Genomic DNA, 16,728 nt, shown 5'->3' on the forward strand with positions numbered 1-16,728 from the left:
GTGGGGCGCGAGATCTTGAACGGAGAAGGAACGACCAATATAATATTAACCACTTTGCGCCTTTTCTTTGTATCGTTAATAGAGGGGATTGCCTGTCCCCAAGATAGGAGCTCGGGTATCACCTTTTACTATTAAAAAAAAAACAAAAAAACAAAAAAAAACAAAGCCATTTCCAGATTCATACTGATCACGTTTATCAACGATCAAATATTGCGCCTTTTTATTTGTTCTGCTCATCCATTGCAAATAAATGGCTTTTGATTATTCCTCCACTGAAAATTACCCACTTTATGCCCCAACTTCAAAGAAAATGATGCCAGTGAGCTGTCTGGCTGATTGTGGAGGCAGGAGGACACCTGTCAAGTCGCGAATATGGTTCGCTCGGGTTGTAATGAATCGATGCAACTCCCCTTCATGAGTATGTTTTTGATGTGGTTGATGGTTTTGTAAGTGTTCGGAGATGAGGGATTATTTCAAGAAGTACATCAATGATGTTTGTTGGCATAGAGGAGGAGTATGCGTAGCGTCACCAGTACCAATAATACCTTTTCTTTTAAAATATAACACAAGTATCTGCACCCAAGGCCCCTCATGCGCAACACGATGATTATATCCATTGAACATTGATTCATAGATTACATCTGCGTACAAGGTTTCAGATATCAATGTTCTTTTGTCCACCTGAGTTTCCCCCCATTCTTTGTCCACGGTCCACATTCATTCCCTATCCCACTCGCTCAGCATTACCCCTTACACGCTTTGTCTCTCACTTGTCTCTAACCCCCGGGGTCAACTTTAATGTAACTACCATTTTTCTCAAGCTTTCAGCAACTAACGAGCCCTTTTAATTTCCACAGCTCGTACCCAAAATCAGATTTGTCACGGAATTACAGCATGCTGTTTTTTTAATGACACGTGTAGTTGTCGGCTGCCATGGCAACATTTTAGGGCTACCAATGACATGGAAGGAAGATAAAGAGGGAGGCGGGGAACGCGGCTGTTGAGGAAGTCTTTTTCACAGATCTCTCTCTCTCTCTCTCTCTCTCTCTCCCCCCCCCCCCCCCGGCTCTTTTGTCTCTCTTCGAGGCTGACTCTGTTTATTTAAAGGCTTAAGGTGGCGGCTTCTTGGAGTCACATTATTATTCCACAGATGGGCAAAGCCTCTAGCTCTTCTTCTTCCTCTATCAGCAGCAACAACCACCCCCTTATCTCAACTGCTTCATCCCTCACCCGCCTCCACCACTCTGACCTTCCTACAGATCTCAGGCTTGGCCTCGGCATTTCAGCAACTCAACATGTCGGCTCTTCTGTTTCAAGGTATGAATTTTACGGAATCCACACCATCCTTAGATAGTTCATGCACCGGGTTTTACCAGATTCTGATCCTTCTCGATTATTTCTCATATTAGGGGGCAAGCAACAGATTGGATCCCAAACCAGCGTGCTCATCATGCGGCAGAAGTAAATGATTGTGGTGATCATGGCAGCTTGTTTGTAAAGGTGTACATGGAAGGCATTCCAATAGGCAGAAAACTCAATCTGGTAGCTCACGACGGCTACCATGGGTTAGTGAGGACTCTGGAAAACATGTTTGACACTACCATTCTCTGTAAAGTCCCAAACCTCTCGCTCACCGTGCTTTTCTGATTCTGTACCTGATAACACGTTGATTTCTCTCTCTGACTGATAACAATGCAACATGGTGTGGCCTGAACAGGGGGGACAGGGATGGATGGGGTGCAACCAGAGAGGTGCCATGTGCTAACATACGAAGACGAAGAAGGAGATTTGGTCATGGTCGGTGATGTTCCGTGGGAGTGAGTGATTCCTGAATCTCTTGGACATTGTGATAAACACGTAGTATTCCATATTTGGGCATTAACTTATGACGTCTTGTTTGGTTGCAGAATGTTCCTCTCAACAGTGAAGAGATTGAAGATTACGAGGGTAGACGCATTCGGGTGTTAATTTTCAGATATGACAGTGCAGCCTGTGGATTTGGTGGTTTCCAATTTTGTCCTATAGCTCTAGTGGTAGCGATCTGTGATGAGATGTGATCAGGATTAGGGTAGTGGTAGGCAAAGCGTGCTGAAAGCTATAGACGTATATGCACAGCCTCAAAACTTTGTCCTTTTTCTTTAGTAAAAGAAAGTGGGAAAGAGTAGTTCTTGTACATTCTTAGCTAAAACTGCCCTTGCTTTTCTTCCAGGAATTTGAAGTTAAACAAACTGTCTTCTCTCATTCACTGTTTTACCCACTTGTCTCCACTCGATTCCTCGGCTTTTTTGTTCGGAGAAAGAGGGTCTGAAAAGGGAAAGAACAGCGAAGCAAATGCTGAAATCCAATTCGCCATAATAATGAAAGACGAGCTATTAAAATGGTGGGGCAAGAAGAGACGTTAGTCAGAAATTAAAATTGGTGGAAAGACCCAAAAGTTTCAAATATTTCAAAAATACGACATAACTTACAGAAACATGAAAGAAAAGTTGTAGACTCAAAAAAAACTATAGATTAATAGTGATGAGAAATAGCAGGCTTTTTTTTTGGCCAAAAAATTGCATTTGGCCATTTTTCTCAAATATATGAATCATTTAGTCCCTTTAACCATGTTTTCCCCGTCGAAATAGTTGTCGGACTTGGCATATCGGTCGTGAACAGGCCTAAAGTCTCGATTTTTTTTTTTTGGGCGACGAATTTAAGTTCGCTTTAAAACTCGATCCAACCAGCATTTTCAGTAGCCCAAAAGCGCATTAGCTGGCATAGGAACTCTCTCAAGCCTTCGGCTGGGGCCCAAAAAAATTTCAAAAAGGAGAAACGAATTGAATGACAAGAATAAAAAAGATTCGATGAGAAAAGGCACTAAACAGATCAGACCCACATAAATAATTTAAGAGGATACTTCTGTCGGATAATAAAAAATTACATTGGAAGATTGGAATTCATCCCCTGAGAAATACTCCGTAATGTAATTGCACTTTTGGCAAGCAGAATATGAGGGGACAAAAATGAAAGGTGATTCAGAGGAAACAGAAGTTGTCGTTTTCCTGCTCCCCGCCGACAAAGTTTTTGGACAAATTAACAGCGACTTTAATCTTTTTTCTTATTTCACTTGAAAATACAATAGTCCATAAAGTCGAACGGCTCCGATAATCATGACGAAGACACTTTTTTTTTTTTTTCCTGGTGACAACACGGGCGTAAAAACGTCACAGTGTAAGTTCGGCTTTTTTGGCTTACCAAAGGCAGGGCCTCCCCGAGCTCTGGATTATAGATTTCCTCATACATGCCATTAATAAGACGAAATTAAGAAATAAAAAAAAACAAATCACAGCGTGAAATCAACCTTAAAATAAAGACGATACATGCTGCCACTAAGTCGTTACTACCTGCAACCCTAAATATAAAAACTAATTTGTAGTAGATTAACTTTTATATTTAGCACGGGAAGTATTATTATTCAGAGACTTATAGGAAAATGAGTGGGCAGCCGGCACTCTCTATGACTCAATAAATGTTGATGCTGCTATGTTTTGTTTTATGAGTATAGACTATAGAGTACGTGATTGGAAAGATTCAAATATAACGGACATCGTCCATGTCTTTTGATATCGCTTTCGTTCGCCACCCTGTCGTCGTGACCAAAGCTGATGAGGACGCAGAACATTGTAAAACTAGACAAGTCGTTGTCAAATTATAAGCACAGAATTTCACGTGAACCATGGTCTCTAGGGAATACGCTTCGAGTTGAAATATATTATTTATTTTAGGAGTTACACCAAGGACAAAAAGAAAGGCAAGCCGAAGCCGGAACAAAAGGATTAGTTAGAACTTAAAATGATTTCTGATGAGCGCAGTCCAAATTAGGCCCCGTGTCCACGTTATACAATTTGGCATATCTTTGGAAGAACCCGATCCGATCATTCACTCTCGCGTCGTTAGGGATTCCACACTCCAATCCACCGTTGATTACGTTGGTCACCAACCCGTAGCCAGCCGTACGATTAGCTGCTGTGTCAGCTTGTGCCGGCACATATTTGCCCACCATCACGTTGTGAGGAGAAGGTACCGGCTTTCGTTCCGTCATCCAAAACCACAGAGCCGTTTTAAACGCTATCACAGAATTGTTGGCTACGATTTCGGGATTCCTCAGCCCATCAAATCCCAAAGCCTTCCCAGCTGGCCCGTAGTTAAAATTCCTGCAAATCAAAAGCTAAAATCAGTATACCTACATGAAAGCCAGAAAGTGGGGGAAAAAAAGGCACGAACAAGCGAACGAACGGGCAATAACGCGCGCGCGCGCGGGGGCGCATACCAAGAGAGTTGAATGGGTCCTCTGCCATAGTAACTTTTGCCAGGGTAACAAGGCCATTGAGCGTTGGTGGAATCACAGTAATTACTTTGAGGTTTAATTTCTTCCTTGAAGCACAAGCCCCAGGCATAGGGTCCATCAGGGGCGGTGGCCCACCCACCAGTGGTCTCGTGGGAGATTTGACCAAGAAATGCAGCGATCTCACGCTTTCGCGTGGCTATATTGCCGGTGGTGCCAAATTCAGGGAAGCATTTGGCGGCAAGAATGAAAGACTCGTAGGTGTAAAAGTCTTTGGCAGGGCATGCAGAGTCATCTTTGTGGAGGAAGATGGTTTTAAAGAGCTTTTTGCTCACGAGAGATGAAATGGGACAGGGAGGATAACCCTCGGCTGCCAAGGAAGCAAAGCAGGAATAGAGTAGGAAGGTAGAGAAGACGAGGAAGAAGGAAGAAGCAGAGGAGAAGGAGGTTGCCATTTACTGATACAGAGTTGCAGACAGTGAAGGCGTGAACTATAGTTTCTGTGTGGGAATGAGAAGGAACCAGAAGGGGTTTTATAGAGATCAGAGGCTCATGTTGGAACAGGTAAATGTCAATAATTAAGCAAGAAGGAGACAGCACAAATTTTTTTCCCATTATCCTATGCTGCAAAAGACAGCAATGGCATGCTGGTTTGTGTTGTGAATGGATATAAATAAGTGGGAGTTGACTGGGTCGGAGCATTAAGGGAGCAAATGGGTGAGTGCAGCGTTGACGTGAGCCCAGGGGCACATGCAGCAGAGTGGAGATTTGAGTGTGGATCGGCCGGCGCGATCCAACATCACTGATTGGAGGAAAGGATCAAATATTGGATCAAGAAAGGGGACATCATCGAGAGCTGATGGCAGTGACCATTATAGGAATAAACGATTCATCCTATTTGCTTCCAAATTGTTGCTCCTCATTCCTAGCAACTGGGTCCTTCAGATTTCCGGCTAATTTTGTAATATAAAAGAAATTAAATATTTGGGTTTTTTTTTTTGCCAGAAAAAAAATATATTTGGCTACTTTGACTTATTAGGTGATGATTGACTGGGGTGGGGTGGGGGGATCTGACGGAGCGCAGTTGTAAGAGGTTGGCGAGGTGAGCCGAAGCAACAATACTCGGCTGATATGTAGGAGAATCGCGTAGATTCGAAAATAAATATATATATATATATATATATATAGACACACACACACAATCACCAAAAAAGCAAGAAAATAAAAATACGCCATGATTTTGGGATACATGCCCTAACCTAAATATGACTGGAGTGGAATCGGGAATCTAATTTTGAGGGAGGACAGACGTGCAGGATAAGATCAAACACGAATTAAAGCAGAAGAAATAGGAAAATGATACCCTCTTTCTTTCTTTCTTTTTTAACGGAGAATTAATTTAATAAAATCAAATTTAATATAGATAGCTTAGACCAATCGAGTAATAATCTAAACCCCGCGTTGTCCTCCCTAACACATGGGAAATCCCTGAGTTGCTTGAGATGCAAAATATTAATTAAATATACAATAATGAAACAATACGTGTGTGTGCATATATCATTAAAAAACTGATCCCATGGCCATATTTAGGGGGTGTTTGGATAGAAACCAAATCATGGTTTCAGAAGTGCTTTTACAGATTACGAAGTAAATATGTAGAGGAGATTACCTCGTTTCGCAGAAAAATACTTCTGAAATTATGGTTTTGGGTTTTCCAAACACCCGTTTAGTTCTCTTGCCCCTGCAAAAAGCAAGTATTGCAATGGACGGGACTAGTGGCGGCTGAATTAGAAATTAGAAAAGCATTCGTTATACTGAGTGGGGTTGACTTGACTTCAGCTGCACACTACTCCCACTTCCAGCACGCCGCTGTTGGACGCAAACCCATCCCGGACCCGGTCCCAAACTCAATCATAAAAAAAAAATATATATATAGGGAAAACTAATATAATGGTGCGTTTTATTAGATTTTTGAATCAAGTCCTTGTAATTTTTTTTCCTCCTTATTCAATTCTTATTATTTGTTCAACTATTTTTGTTAGTCCTTTCGTTAGCATGAACCGTCAGTTTAAACGGATGAAGCACATAAAAGGACAGTATGATTCTACCACTTCTTCTCTCCCAGTTGCTTCTGCTCTCTCTATCTCCTGTCAAAATTACAAGAGAGAACGCTTTCATAAAAGACTCTCTCCTATGTGAGAGCAAAACATTTTTCAAAGACAAACCGCTCAACTTATTATTCCTCGTTCACTTCCACTCTGAAACATTCCATTGTCATCTGTTTAATTTCCCTTGTCCATCTTTTCATAACTATGAACTTGCTCTCATCTTGAAACTTCTTCTCTGTCACTACCCATTATCTGCAAAATCCAAAACAATGAATAGCGAAAATCACAAACTACACATATTCTTCCTCCTACTAGTCATGGCCACATTATACCAATATAGTTGATATGGCTAGAATTTTTCACTGCAAGAGGTGTTAGATCCACCATTGTCAGCACCCCACTAACCCACCATTGCCACAAATTTTTAGGCTCTGTAAATACTCGCTTCTCTGTTGTTTTAGGGAAAGAATGAGTAGAGTGTGGGGGAAGAAGCATTGATGATGGAAATAAAAAGGTTGAAGAAAAACCAGAAAACGTTGGACAAAGAGCTTCAAGGGATGAATAAGAGATTGGAGACCATTGAGTCGTGGAGGATTCAAACGTCCTTTCTTGTATTTTGCCGGAGAAAGAGCAGAAGCAAGTGGGAGAGAAGGGGGGTTTCGATATCCTTTCTGTGCTCAATACAATGCCAAGGGTCGTGGCAGTGTTTATGTGGGTCCATCAAATACCCGAAAGTGCACAATATAAGCCAAAAACTAAAACGAGCGATTGAAAGATGGAGGGAGTTAAGGTGGATTTAGTATTTTGAATTTTTTTTAGATATATTTAGTATTTAAAATATTTTATAATATATCCATCACTTTAAAATATTATTTTTGGGTGTGTTTGGTACTGTTAAATATTTTTTTGTACATCTGGCACTTTAGTGTATTTTTTTGGATACATCCAGTATTAGGACCAAAAAAAAATATTTTAGGTTACTGGACACATCTAAAAAATATTTTAGGATATTAGATGTATTACAAAATATTTTGAAATGTTGAATGTACTGGAAAAAAATACTTAAAGATACTGATTAACCGAACATAAAATTCTCTCAACGAGAAAATAAACAAATAAAGCAAAAAAAAGGACACAAGCAGCAAAAATGATGAAGGCCCATCAAATTGATGGATCCATCCTTCAATCTGGGACTTAAATATCTGCTTCTCCGGCCCGCCCTTCCATCCAACAGGGTTTGAGGGCTTTTGGACAAGGATCACCCTATGGTTGAGAGATAATGATATTACTTCCGATCCTTAATATAAGAAGTGATTAATTAATTTGAGTAGATTAAAAAAATTAGCTAATTTAGTTATTTATAATAAATGTGTATTATTTCTTCTAAAATACACTTATTAATCAAGTGTCATTTGATGAAACATTTAATATGTGTAATTGTTATAATGACTACCTTGAAAAATATGGATAAATATGAGAAAAAAACGGACTGAGATATTATATTTAGAACCAAAATAAAATTTAAACTAACTCTTATATTAAGGACCGGAAGTAATACTCATTATTAACATTAATACTACCAGGACAAGGATGGATGACCCCTGCGTGTTAGATCGGAGGGAATCCAACCTCCAACCAACACTTCTCTCTCCCTCACTTCTCTCTATAAAATTCAACATATCGCTTCTCGTGTCTAATACAAGAGATCATGCCCGTTGCATTTTGTGTCTATCATTTATCAGTATTTAATTCTTAATTTTAGAGATCAAAACAATATTTTTATTATATAAACACTGTCAAGGAAGAAGTCGCATGAAATGGTGGCCGCCGAATAGAGACAGGATCTTAATTAATAGTCACCCACTTGCTTTTAATTTCTTAGAAGTTATTGCATGCAATAAAACCACAAGACAAAGTTGTGTATTCAAAGACAGACTTTGCGAATAGTAAACAGTCATGGCTCTACCCTCTCATCGCCCTCTTTCTCAACGGGGTTGGGCCACACAATCTTTTTCCAAGTTCATGAGTTAATGGTGGTCCTGACTTCTAGGTCAAAAGTCGACGCCCTATGGTCCCTGCAAGCTAGTGCCAAAATAAGAAAATAATGGGTGCAAATTCTTCCAATCCCTTAATTTTCATTACTAATGACTTTTTTCCCCCAATCAATTAACGGACCATGAAAAAGCATCCCTTAGCTTTCATTTGGTTGATGATTTCCATGCATGGCCATGATTCTCGACTAGTGACCGTGACTGATTAACTTGGGATTTTTCTATTAATGTTTTTGCCGATACTTATTATATCGGCCCATTTCTCATCATATAACAATGTTTAACCTTGGTAAATTACAAAGCGCGATAAGTTTAATTAGTTTTGTATTCATTTCCTCCTTTAGCCTTGCAGCCGGATCAATAATGAATCAACGCATATGCTTCTCTGGATCTCCTGATCAACCTCTTGCACGCTCTTTCTTAACGCACCTCTTCATTACTATTTAACGTACACCCGTCCTCTACAAATCGTGCACGCGTAAGAAAGACGTGAAATGAAATGAAAATTAACACGACTGTACTTTTCTCTGTTTTTTATTTGTGCCCCCCTTTTTTTATTCATGCATGTCAACATCAGAATCATATAGACCTAATAAATATATGGCATTAATTAAGAAATTAGTGAGTTTAATAAATGGAACTATAGGGTAGGCTGTGTATAGCGCGGGGCTTGAATCCAAGTAATCACTAGTTAATTAGGGAGAATCAATAGGATATTAATTAAAGGTGTAGAAAATAGTTTCGAAACTGTGAAAGGAATCATATATTTAATCTGGACAAAAGGGGGCAAAGCCGCAAAGCCGAGGGTCTAGCGTGTTTGCCCCGTCCTGTCCATGGCCGCGTTGGTTTACCTTTGTGATAAGTTGAATACGTACAGTCTGTGTGAAATGGGGTCTTCTGTCCGCCAAGTTATCTCCAGAGGGAGAAGAATATAAAAAGCAAATGAGCAACTTGACATTGACTTGCGGATGCGCGTATATGTGCGTCTTCACATGGAAAACGTCAGAGATCTCAAGTGAGGTAACTAACGTTAATTAATAAGGTGGGCCATGATTCTTAGCAATATATGTAATATCTTGCATGACAGGCTTCCACTATGCTATATATTTAGTGTGTGTCCTGAACCACGAGGGATAAGTCTCCATTGAAGAGCCAGCAGGGTGTAGATTGTGGACAGACACGTCCAACGTGATTGACTTCATTTTCCACTCTCTTTGACCAATTCAAATCATTCTGGTTTCAATTAAACGACTGCACTGGCAGCTCTCCCGTCGTCAAGTTATGAGGCATGATATGGTTGTCACGTAGCCTGTTTTCCAAGGTTGCCGCGTCTTCTGTACTTATTTATGAATTCGATTTATATAAACTTTGTTTTGTTTTCAATCAAGGACTTTCAGCGACACAAATTAAAAATTAAGGCAGTTATTAACTCTCGTCCTTTATCCTAAGATAGAGGGGAATTAAGAAGGGCCGTTACTTAGGGCACCGGGGTAGGTATACATACGTTAGTCAGAGTCTGAATTTTGTATATATCTGAAAAGACGAGATAGATGAGACTCGGCTTTGAAAAAGGAGGTAACCAAACGCAACGGGATAATACTGATTACGCACAAGAACCAGAAAAGGGAAAAAACGATGATATAACAATAGTTGATCTTCAATTATTTAAAGGCCATTCATATTCACCGTGCACACACACACACACACACGTGTTCATCATACACGAGGGCGTGAAATTTGAAAACAAGAGAAGATGTGAAGACCGGTAAATGTGTCCATTGTTCACGAATGATTGATGGAACTCTTGTTCGATTTGTAATAATACTCGAGAGGACACGAAAACTGATCACTTCGTCAGTGTTACGGACGAGGGAAGATTTTTGCTGGAGTCTGAAACGAGGAACTGTCGTGGACGAATGATCCCGATGACGTTGTCGTCGGCTTCGAAGTCAGAGGGATTAGGTTTTCCAATCGAAGGGGCCCCACTGATTCTAACCCCTCGTCGGATTTTAGCCGTGCCGTCAGCCCCTTTGACCTCAGGTCTGCCAAACCACCCCCCGGGTTACGTAACAAAGAATAGTCAGTTTGTCACTGCTTCACTGTCAGGCACGAAAATGGACGACCGTTATTTTTAACGGCGACCCTCAAGTGTATATGGTAATAGAGTCCTCTCCTAATAATCTTCGCATCTCTGGCCTCACTGGCTTAACCATGACGTCAATCTTCCCACGAAATTAAAAACGGTTGGTCCTGAACTGAGAGTATTTTAAGTTTTATCTTCACTTTTTTTTTTCATTTTTTTTATAATTTAAAAACTGAGGGAACGTCCTTCAGGAGTCGGGGTGGCGTGGCGCATTTAAACCTTCTTGGCTCTTGCTGTGAACTGAGAAGGCTTAAATCAATTCAATTCAACCATTTCGCTACAGCTCTTCTCTTCTCACTGGAAATGGAAAACCAACGACGCCGCCGTGAATTGAGCTCCATTAGCTCCGGCGACTTTCTCCGGCAGAATTTAGATCCAATGAGCACCGACCCCACCGATCGTCCTATCATCAAAGAAATGGATTTCTTCTCTTCTGCTTCACCCGTTAAATCTTTTGAGACCAGAAATCACCAGCCCCAAGATCCCCACGACCGGATCAATCACGACGGATCATCAAGTGCTCCCTTACCTGATCGCCCCGTCAACGTAGGTTTTCTATTATATTTTGGGCATGCTTCTCCTTCTGCTTTTTTTTTTGTTTTTTTTGTTTGAGACATAGCTTTCTCCATTTCAATCTTTTGATTCTATCCAGTTTCCAATTTCCATCTCAATATTGAATCTCCTCCAAATAAAGATTTGAAAATAATTATCTGTCGTATATGTGGTCTATAGACTGGACTGAATTTGAACTGTGCAAGTCCTGGAATGCCAAGATCAGAAAAGGAGATGCTCAATACTGAACCAAGTGTGAGTCCGCCTCTTCATTCTTTCTCTGTTTGAAGACATATACGGACCCTCGCACAAACATTCCATACTTATAGCATCAAAGTTAATTAATTCTGCGATATGTTCAGTCGTCAGTTTCTGAGCTATATATCTGCTTATTAATTTACTATTTTCAGTTGAGTGCACTTCAAGGGGAATTGCGGAGGCTGCATGAAGAGAATCAGAAGTTGAAAAATATGCTGGAACAGATTAACCAGCTGCAGGCACATCTGTTCATCGCTTTGTATGAACAAAAGGCTCAGGTAAATATTTAATCTGCTGTATATATGTCTATTATTCCTTTATAGCTCTTTCGTTTTAATCGTCCAGAGTCGGGGGTATTTTCAGAAGCAATCAATCTTTTGGTTCTGAAGATATATAATCGATTTCAATAAGAAAGTAGTATCTGTTTCATCGCGTCTCTGTATGTGGTCCCTCCCCTCTCTCTCAGTAGAGAAATGGTAACGTGCATCAATTAAATTGGAAATCGTGCTAATCCTGGATACGATCCCCAGGCAGTGGGTACCTTTATTTTCTTATTGAATTTTTCTGACCTGGATTTTACTTATTGAAATGATGCCTTGAAATTATGAATTTTTGTTATTATTACTTCGATGAAATAACGAAACAAGAACAGATCGAAACTAATAAGAATAAGCACATGACATGACTCAGTATTGACTCGGGCCCCGTCCTCCGATAAATTGATCCAGCACACAGGAAAAAGGGTTGAGACCCCCCATACGAATCAAAGTAGTGTGTACGTAGTTGTTTCTAGCAGCAACATGTGCAGCTGTTTTGTTATATTATAATTATAATACACAAACAATATCTGGTGGAAGTCAAACAGTAATTAAGGAGGTGGTACTTTATATAGTAATTTCAAATAATCTTTTTTAATGGCATTGAACAGAAGGTTGACGCAAATGGTATGTTGTCGGGACAAGAGAAAATATTGGACCCACGGGCGTCTACCAAATTACACGTCAACAATTCGGTTTCAGACGTCGATAAGACTGGAGAGCTTTCAGTCTCTCCTTCATCAAACAACGCGGAGGTAATGTCAAAGCAACGTGACCACCGCAGCTATCAGTCACCTAAACTTCACGGAAAGGAAGCAGCTTGTCCTGAAAATGTTTCCACGTCGCAAGATCTCAAAAGCGAAGAACCAAAGGCGGACCTTCATTTCAGAAAAGCCAGGGTTTCCGTACGTGCAAGATCAGAAGCTCTTCTGGTAGTGTCCATCATTTCGAATACAATTCCCTCTCTGGGCAACGAAGCCAATATCTATAATATATTATTGAACGATTTCTATCTGTTTGTGGTTTACAGATTAGTGATGGATGTCAGTGGAGGAAATATGGTCAAAAAATGGCCAAAGGTAACCCTTGTCCTCGCGCCTACTATCGTTGTACCATGGCCGTTGGATGCCCCGTTCGTAAGCAGGTGATTAATGAAGGGTTTTTATAGCTATTCTTTCTTAAATCGTAGGCCTTTGTGATTCCCATCCCTTTACATTCGATTAATTATAGGTGCAGAGATGTGCGGAAGACAAGACGGTGTTGATAACAACGTATGAAGGGAATCACAACCACCCTCTCCCACCGGCGGCCACCGCGATGGCAAATACGACATCGGCAGCCGCAGCGATGCTTCTATCAGGTTCAACCGTGAACAGTGAAGCCTTAACAAATTCAGGTGGAGGGCACTTGTCTTCTATGCCCTACGCTTCAATGGCAACCCTATCAGCCTCTGGACCGTTCCCTACTATCACTTTGGACTTGACTCGGACCCCCAGAAGCGCGCAGCTTCACCGGTCACCGTCCAATGGGGTTACGTTTCCTCTACCGTTGCACGGTCACCCACTGCAGCAAATGGGGCAGTCTATGTTGTTTCCTCATCAGAAGCCACAGTTAGGGCAGCAACGAGAGCCTTCTATGGTGGAGACGATGAGTGCAGCCATTGCCTCCGATCCCAACTTCACTGCGGCGCTGGCGGCGGCAATCTCGTCTATCTTTGGGAGTAATGTGGATAGCGATGGTGGGAGTGGAAATGGAAATGCTATTCCCCTTCTTGGGATTTCTCCGTCGACTCAGCTTCCTCCGTCCTGCACTACATTCTCCACCAACTAGTATGCGCATTAGAACAAACAGGGGGCCTGATTTTTATATGTACAGATACAAGAGAGGAGTATAATGGCGCAACTTTATTATTTTTGAAAATAAAAGTTTACATGTAAGGAAAAGGTTATGACATATCATCAAGCTCTCAGTCTCACAGCTATACGAGGTACGTAATCCATGAAACGATTCGTGTCTATTCAATAATATTGCTACCTGATATTCTGATCTAATATTTGAGAAATATGTTTATCAATTAATAACTAGCTAACTAAAGATCTCAGCCAAAAATCCGTTTTCAAACTAAAAATACATTTCTGGTAAAAAAAAAGAAACTGAAAATACATTTAATTCCCGGTGTTTTCAAACCACATGAAACTTGCTCGGCCATTCATTAATGGAGAAGCGGCACCGCGGTGTGCGATAAACCCGGATGTGTTGCGCGCTGATAACGCGCGCATAGATCATCTTGGAGCCTTAGAGATTATTATTTTTTCTTTTAATTAAATATATCATGAAAATTCACGAGCACTGTATATACTTTGAAAACAATATATCAATTATAAAATCTTAAATCATTTTTCTGTCAGGTATGTGTTTATAATTATACTCATAAATTTATAAAAATTATGAATAATTTGCTACAATATAGTTTTATATACTACTATAATAATTACTTCGTTTTTGTGCAAGTAACTGGTATATGGCATTATCAATTAATTCATATTTGAGTATAATTTTGTTCCAAATGAGGTAACTCTCTTAAAATGATTTTTTCTCGTTGGCAAAATCTGAATCCATAACCTTATTTAAGAAGTATCTAGTCCCTTCTATTTAATCCAAATAGCAAAATAATTACTGTATCATCGTATATATGCAGGACGGATGTAATAAATGTAATCAATTACATTTTCTTAGACACGTGATAATCATAGAGGGTCGAAAGTGTAATATTACCTCTGGTCTTTGACATGAGAATTAGGTTATTAATTTGGAGAGATTAAGAAAATTTTTAAGTTATTTATTTTTAACAAATGTGTATTAACTTTTTTAATCCAACATATCTGATCACATGCACTGAAATTATCTCTTAATTCCTTACAATTAATAAAAAAATTTGAAAAAAATTATAAATTTAAAAAACAAAATAAATTATTATTTTATATTTAGAATTAAATTTAATTTTTTGACTAGTTCTTATATTAAAAATCATAATAACCATTTGGTTTTACATTTCCTAGCAACCATCTGGGCCAACAACAAAGGGCCCATCATCAATGTGGCCCACATGACTCGGCAAGTCTGTCAAAGCGGCGAACCTCGTGTATTTTTTTTTGGGGTGGGGGGGGAACGAATGCATTCTTAGAATGGGCCCCACATATTCTATCTCGGGAGTCTTGATAAGCTCCAGAAAGCTCGTATCCGTTGGATCTGCTAACCCTTGGATAATAGAGCGCCGTTCAATTTCGAAAAAGCGAGCTGGTCGACCGTTGAGGCTGGGGTATTGCTCTCAAGTTTGAAGGTCATGACTTGACTTCTTCTTGAACGAATGAAGTAACTAAGCATATTTGCTTCAGAATCTGGGCTTGGATCTGATTATTTTCTCCAGATTTCACATAGATCATGAGACACCATGGCTGGCAGCGTCCTCTACACCCTCTACAGGTATCCCACTCCGTTCAGCTTTTTCTCTCTCGATTTAATCTTGAATCTCGCAGCCGGATTTCACTTCACAGAATACCAATTTTACTACCTGTAGCTGTAATTCATGGCATGTTGATGTAAAACGCAATTGTCTTTTTTGAACCTTTTGTGCTTTCTCAATGTAAACTTCTTTATTTGAATTGTCTTATTCCTGACCAAATGCCCGGTTGTGAAAAGCCGTGAATTTGAGCTAACGTTTGTGGCTGGAAATCTCGCAGTATGTGGGAATGGCAATTTACAGTTTCCTGGTCGCGGCCTTCTATACTTTCCTGGGGCTTTTCTTTGGAAATAGAACAGCGGAGATTGTGATGAACGTGATATATTCCTGTGTGGTAATTTACTGCACACAATTTCGGAAATGACCTTTATCTTTAACCTCAGTTTTGTTAGAACTCACATAAGACTCACCAACTGTTTTCTTTTTCCCCAGGCATTCTCCGTTATGCTTCTGTACATTAGGTGTACCGCAATTGATCCAACAGACAGAACCAGTTTTAGGAAGAAGAAAAAAGTAAAGTCTAATGGAATTTCCAAGCTAAATTATGGGTTTATGCTGGGACAGATTATCATAAGATTTTTCAGAAGGCTTGAAAGGAAGATGCTTAGGACATTCATCAAGAGGAAGTACCTAGATCCGTGGAAGACAAGTACCCAAATGGAGCCTTTGCTCCCATTTCCACTTGTCATGAAAGATGATGCCATTGCACCCAATCTGAAAGACGATGACATCTCATTTTGCTTGCTTTGTGATTTTGAGGTTTTCCAATAACTCCTTGTTGTTCGTTTTTGAAAGCTTTCCCTAATCAAACAATTTTCATTAAAGCATTCCACGAAGTAAAACTTTTTTTAATCTGTGTCTCAGGTGAAAAAGCACAGTAAGCACTGCAGGACATGCAACCGCTGCGTTGAAGGGTTTGACCATCATTGCAGAGTGAGTACTGGCATTTGTGAATTTCTATTTTGTATGGAGGAGTAGTTCACACTTTGATTGTCGAGATATAATTGGTCTTCTTCTTCTTCTTCTTTTCCCCTAGTGGTTGAATAACTGCGTCGGGAAGAGGAACTACACAGCATTCTTTCTTCTTATGATTTTCGTCCTGTTAATGGTCAGTGGTATAGTCTGTTTCTGTTTCAGATTAAACAATGTTTGAATTACATTGATAAAACTTCTCCTTCATCACCTGTCGCATTCACAGTTAATCATCGAAGGGGGAAGTGCAATTGCTATATTTGTCAGGTGCTTTGCAGATAAGAATGGAATAGAAAAGGAGCTTGAGAGAGAGTTTCATGTAGAGTTTCCAAGAGGAGTTCTTGCCACTATATGTGTAAGAGTCATCTGAATTTTTTTGGGGGTATTTTGGATTTTTCTACTAGAATTTCAAGTTAAATCGAACATTCCTTTTTAATTTTCTTTGAACCCCTCGCAATGCTACAGGTTTTGCTAGTTTTA

General features: G+C 39.9%; 4 protein-coding genes across 5 annotated transcripts; 3 read left to right on the forward strand and 1 right to left on the reverse strand.

Annotated features, from left to right (window-relative positions):
* Window positions 1-1,150: 1,150 nt before the first annotated feature.
* LOC114742370 (auxin-responsive protein IAA20-like) lies at window positions 1,151-2,253 on the forward strand. Of its 2 annotated transcripts, XM_028930643.1 has the most exons (4): window positions 1,187-1,317; window positions 1,410-1,609; window positions 1,718-1,817; window positions 1,908-2,253. In XM_028930643.1, exons 2-4 carry the CDS (start codon window positions 1,507-1,509, stop codon window positions 1,966-1,968), a joined length of 264 nt encoding a protein of 87 aa, XP_028786476.1. In that variant the 5' UTR covers window positions 1,187-1,317; window positions 1,410-1,506; the 3' UTR covers window positions 1,969-2,253. The 2 variants fall into 2 exon arrangements, with proteins under 2 accessions (XP_028786475.1, XP_028786476.1); XM_028930642.1 differs by lacking the exon at window positions 1,908-2,253 and having other exon boundaries at window positions 1,151-1,317; window positions 1,718-1,821.
* A 1,491-nt stretch (window positions 2,254-3,744) lies between these two features.
* Window positions 3,745-4,896, reverse strand: LOC114742369 (chitinase 10-like). Its single transcript, XM_028930641.1, has 2 exons — window positions 4,313-4,896; window positions 3,745-4,196 (listed from the first exon to the last, which is right to left on the reverse strand). Exons 1-2 carry the CDS (start codon window positions 4,780-4,782, stop codon window positions 3,830-3,832), a joined length of 837 nt encoding a protein of 278 aa, XP_028786474.1. The 5' UTR covers window positions 4,783-4,896; the 3' UTR covers window positions 3,745-3,829.
* A 5,916-nt stretch (window positions 4,897-10,812) lies between these two features.
* Window positions 10,813-13,760, forward strand: LOC114742366 (probable WRKY transcription factor 47). The gene is made up of 6 exons (XM_028930637.1): window positions 10,813-11,175; window positions 11,362-11,436; window positions 11,592-11,717; window positions 12,368-12,688; window positions 12,787-12,900; window positions 12,987-13,760. The coding sequence occupies exons 1-6, from the start codon at window positions 10,933-10,935 to the stop codon at window positions 13,584-13,586; spliced, it is 1,479 nt and encodes a 492-aa protein (XP_028786470.1). The 5' UTR covers window positions 10,813-10,932; the 3' UTR covers window positions 13,587-13,760.
* A 1,371-nt stretch (window positions 13,761-15,131) lies between these two features.
* Window positions 15,132-16,722, forward strand: LOC114742364 (protein S-acyltransferase 18-like; the record flags this gene model as incomplete). Its single annotated transcript, XM_028930636.1, has 7 exons — window positions 15,132-15,239; window positions 15,497-15,610; window positions 15,709-16,035; window positions 16,141-16,209; window positions 16,313-16,384; window positions 16,475-16,603; window positions 16,714-16,722. Coding segments are annotated over exons 1-7 (762 nt in total), but the record flags the coding sequence as incomplete, so codon positions are not given.
* Window positions 16,723-16,728: the final 6 nt, after the last annotated feature.

This window comes from Neltuma alba, unplaced genomic scaffold (assembly GCF_004799145.2).
Source record: "Neltuma alba isolate B1F8T4 unplaced genomic scaffold, ASM479914v2 tig00003725_pilon, whole genome shotgun sequence".
NCBI classification, from domain to species: domain Eukaryota; kingdom Viridiplantae; phylum Streptophyta; class Magnoliopsida; order Fabales; family Fabaceae; genus Neltuma; species Neltuma alba.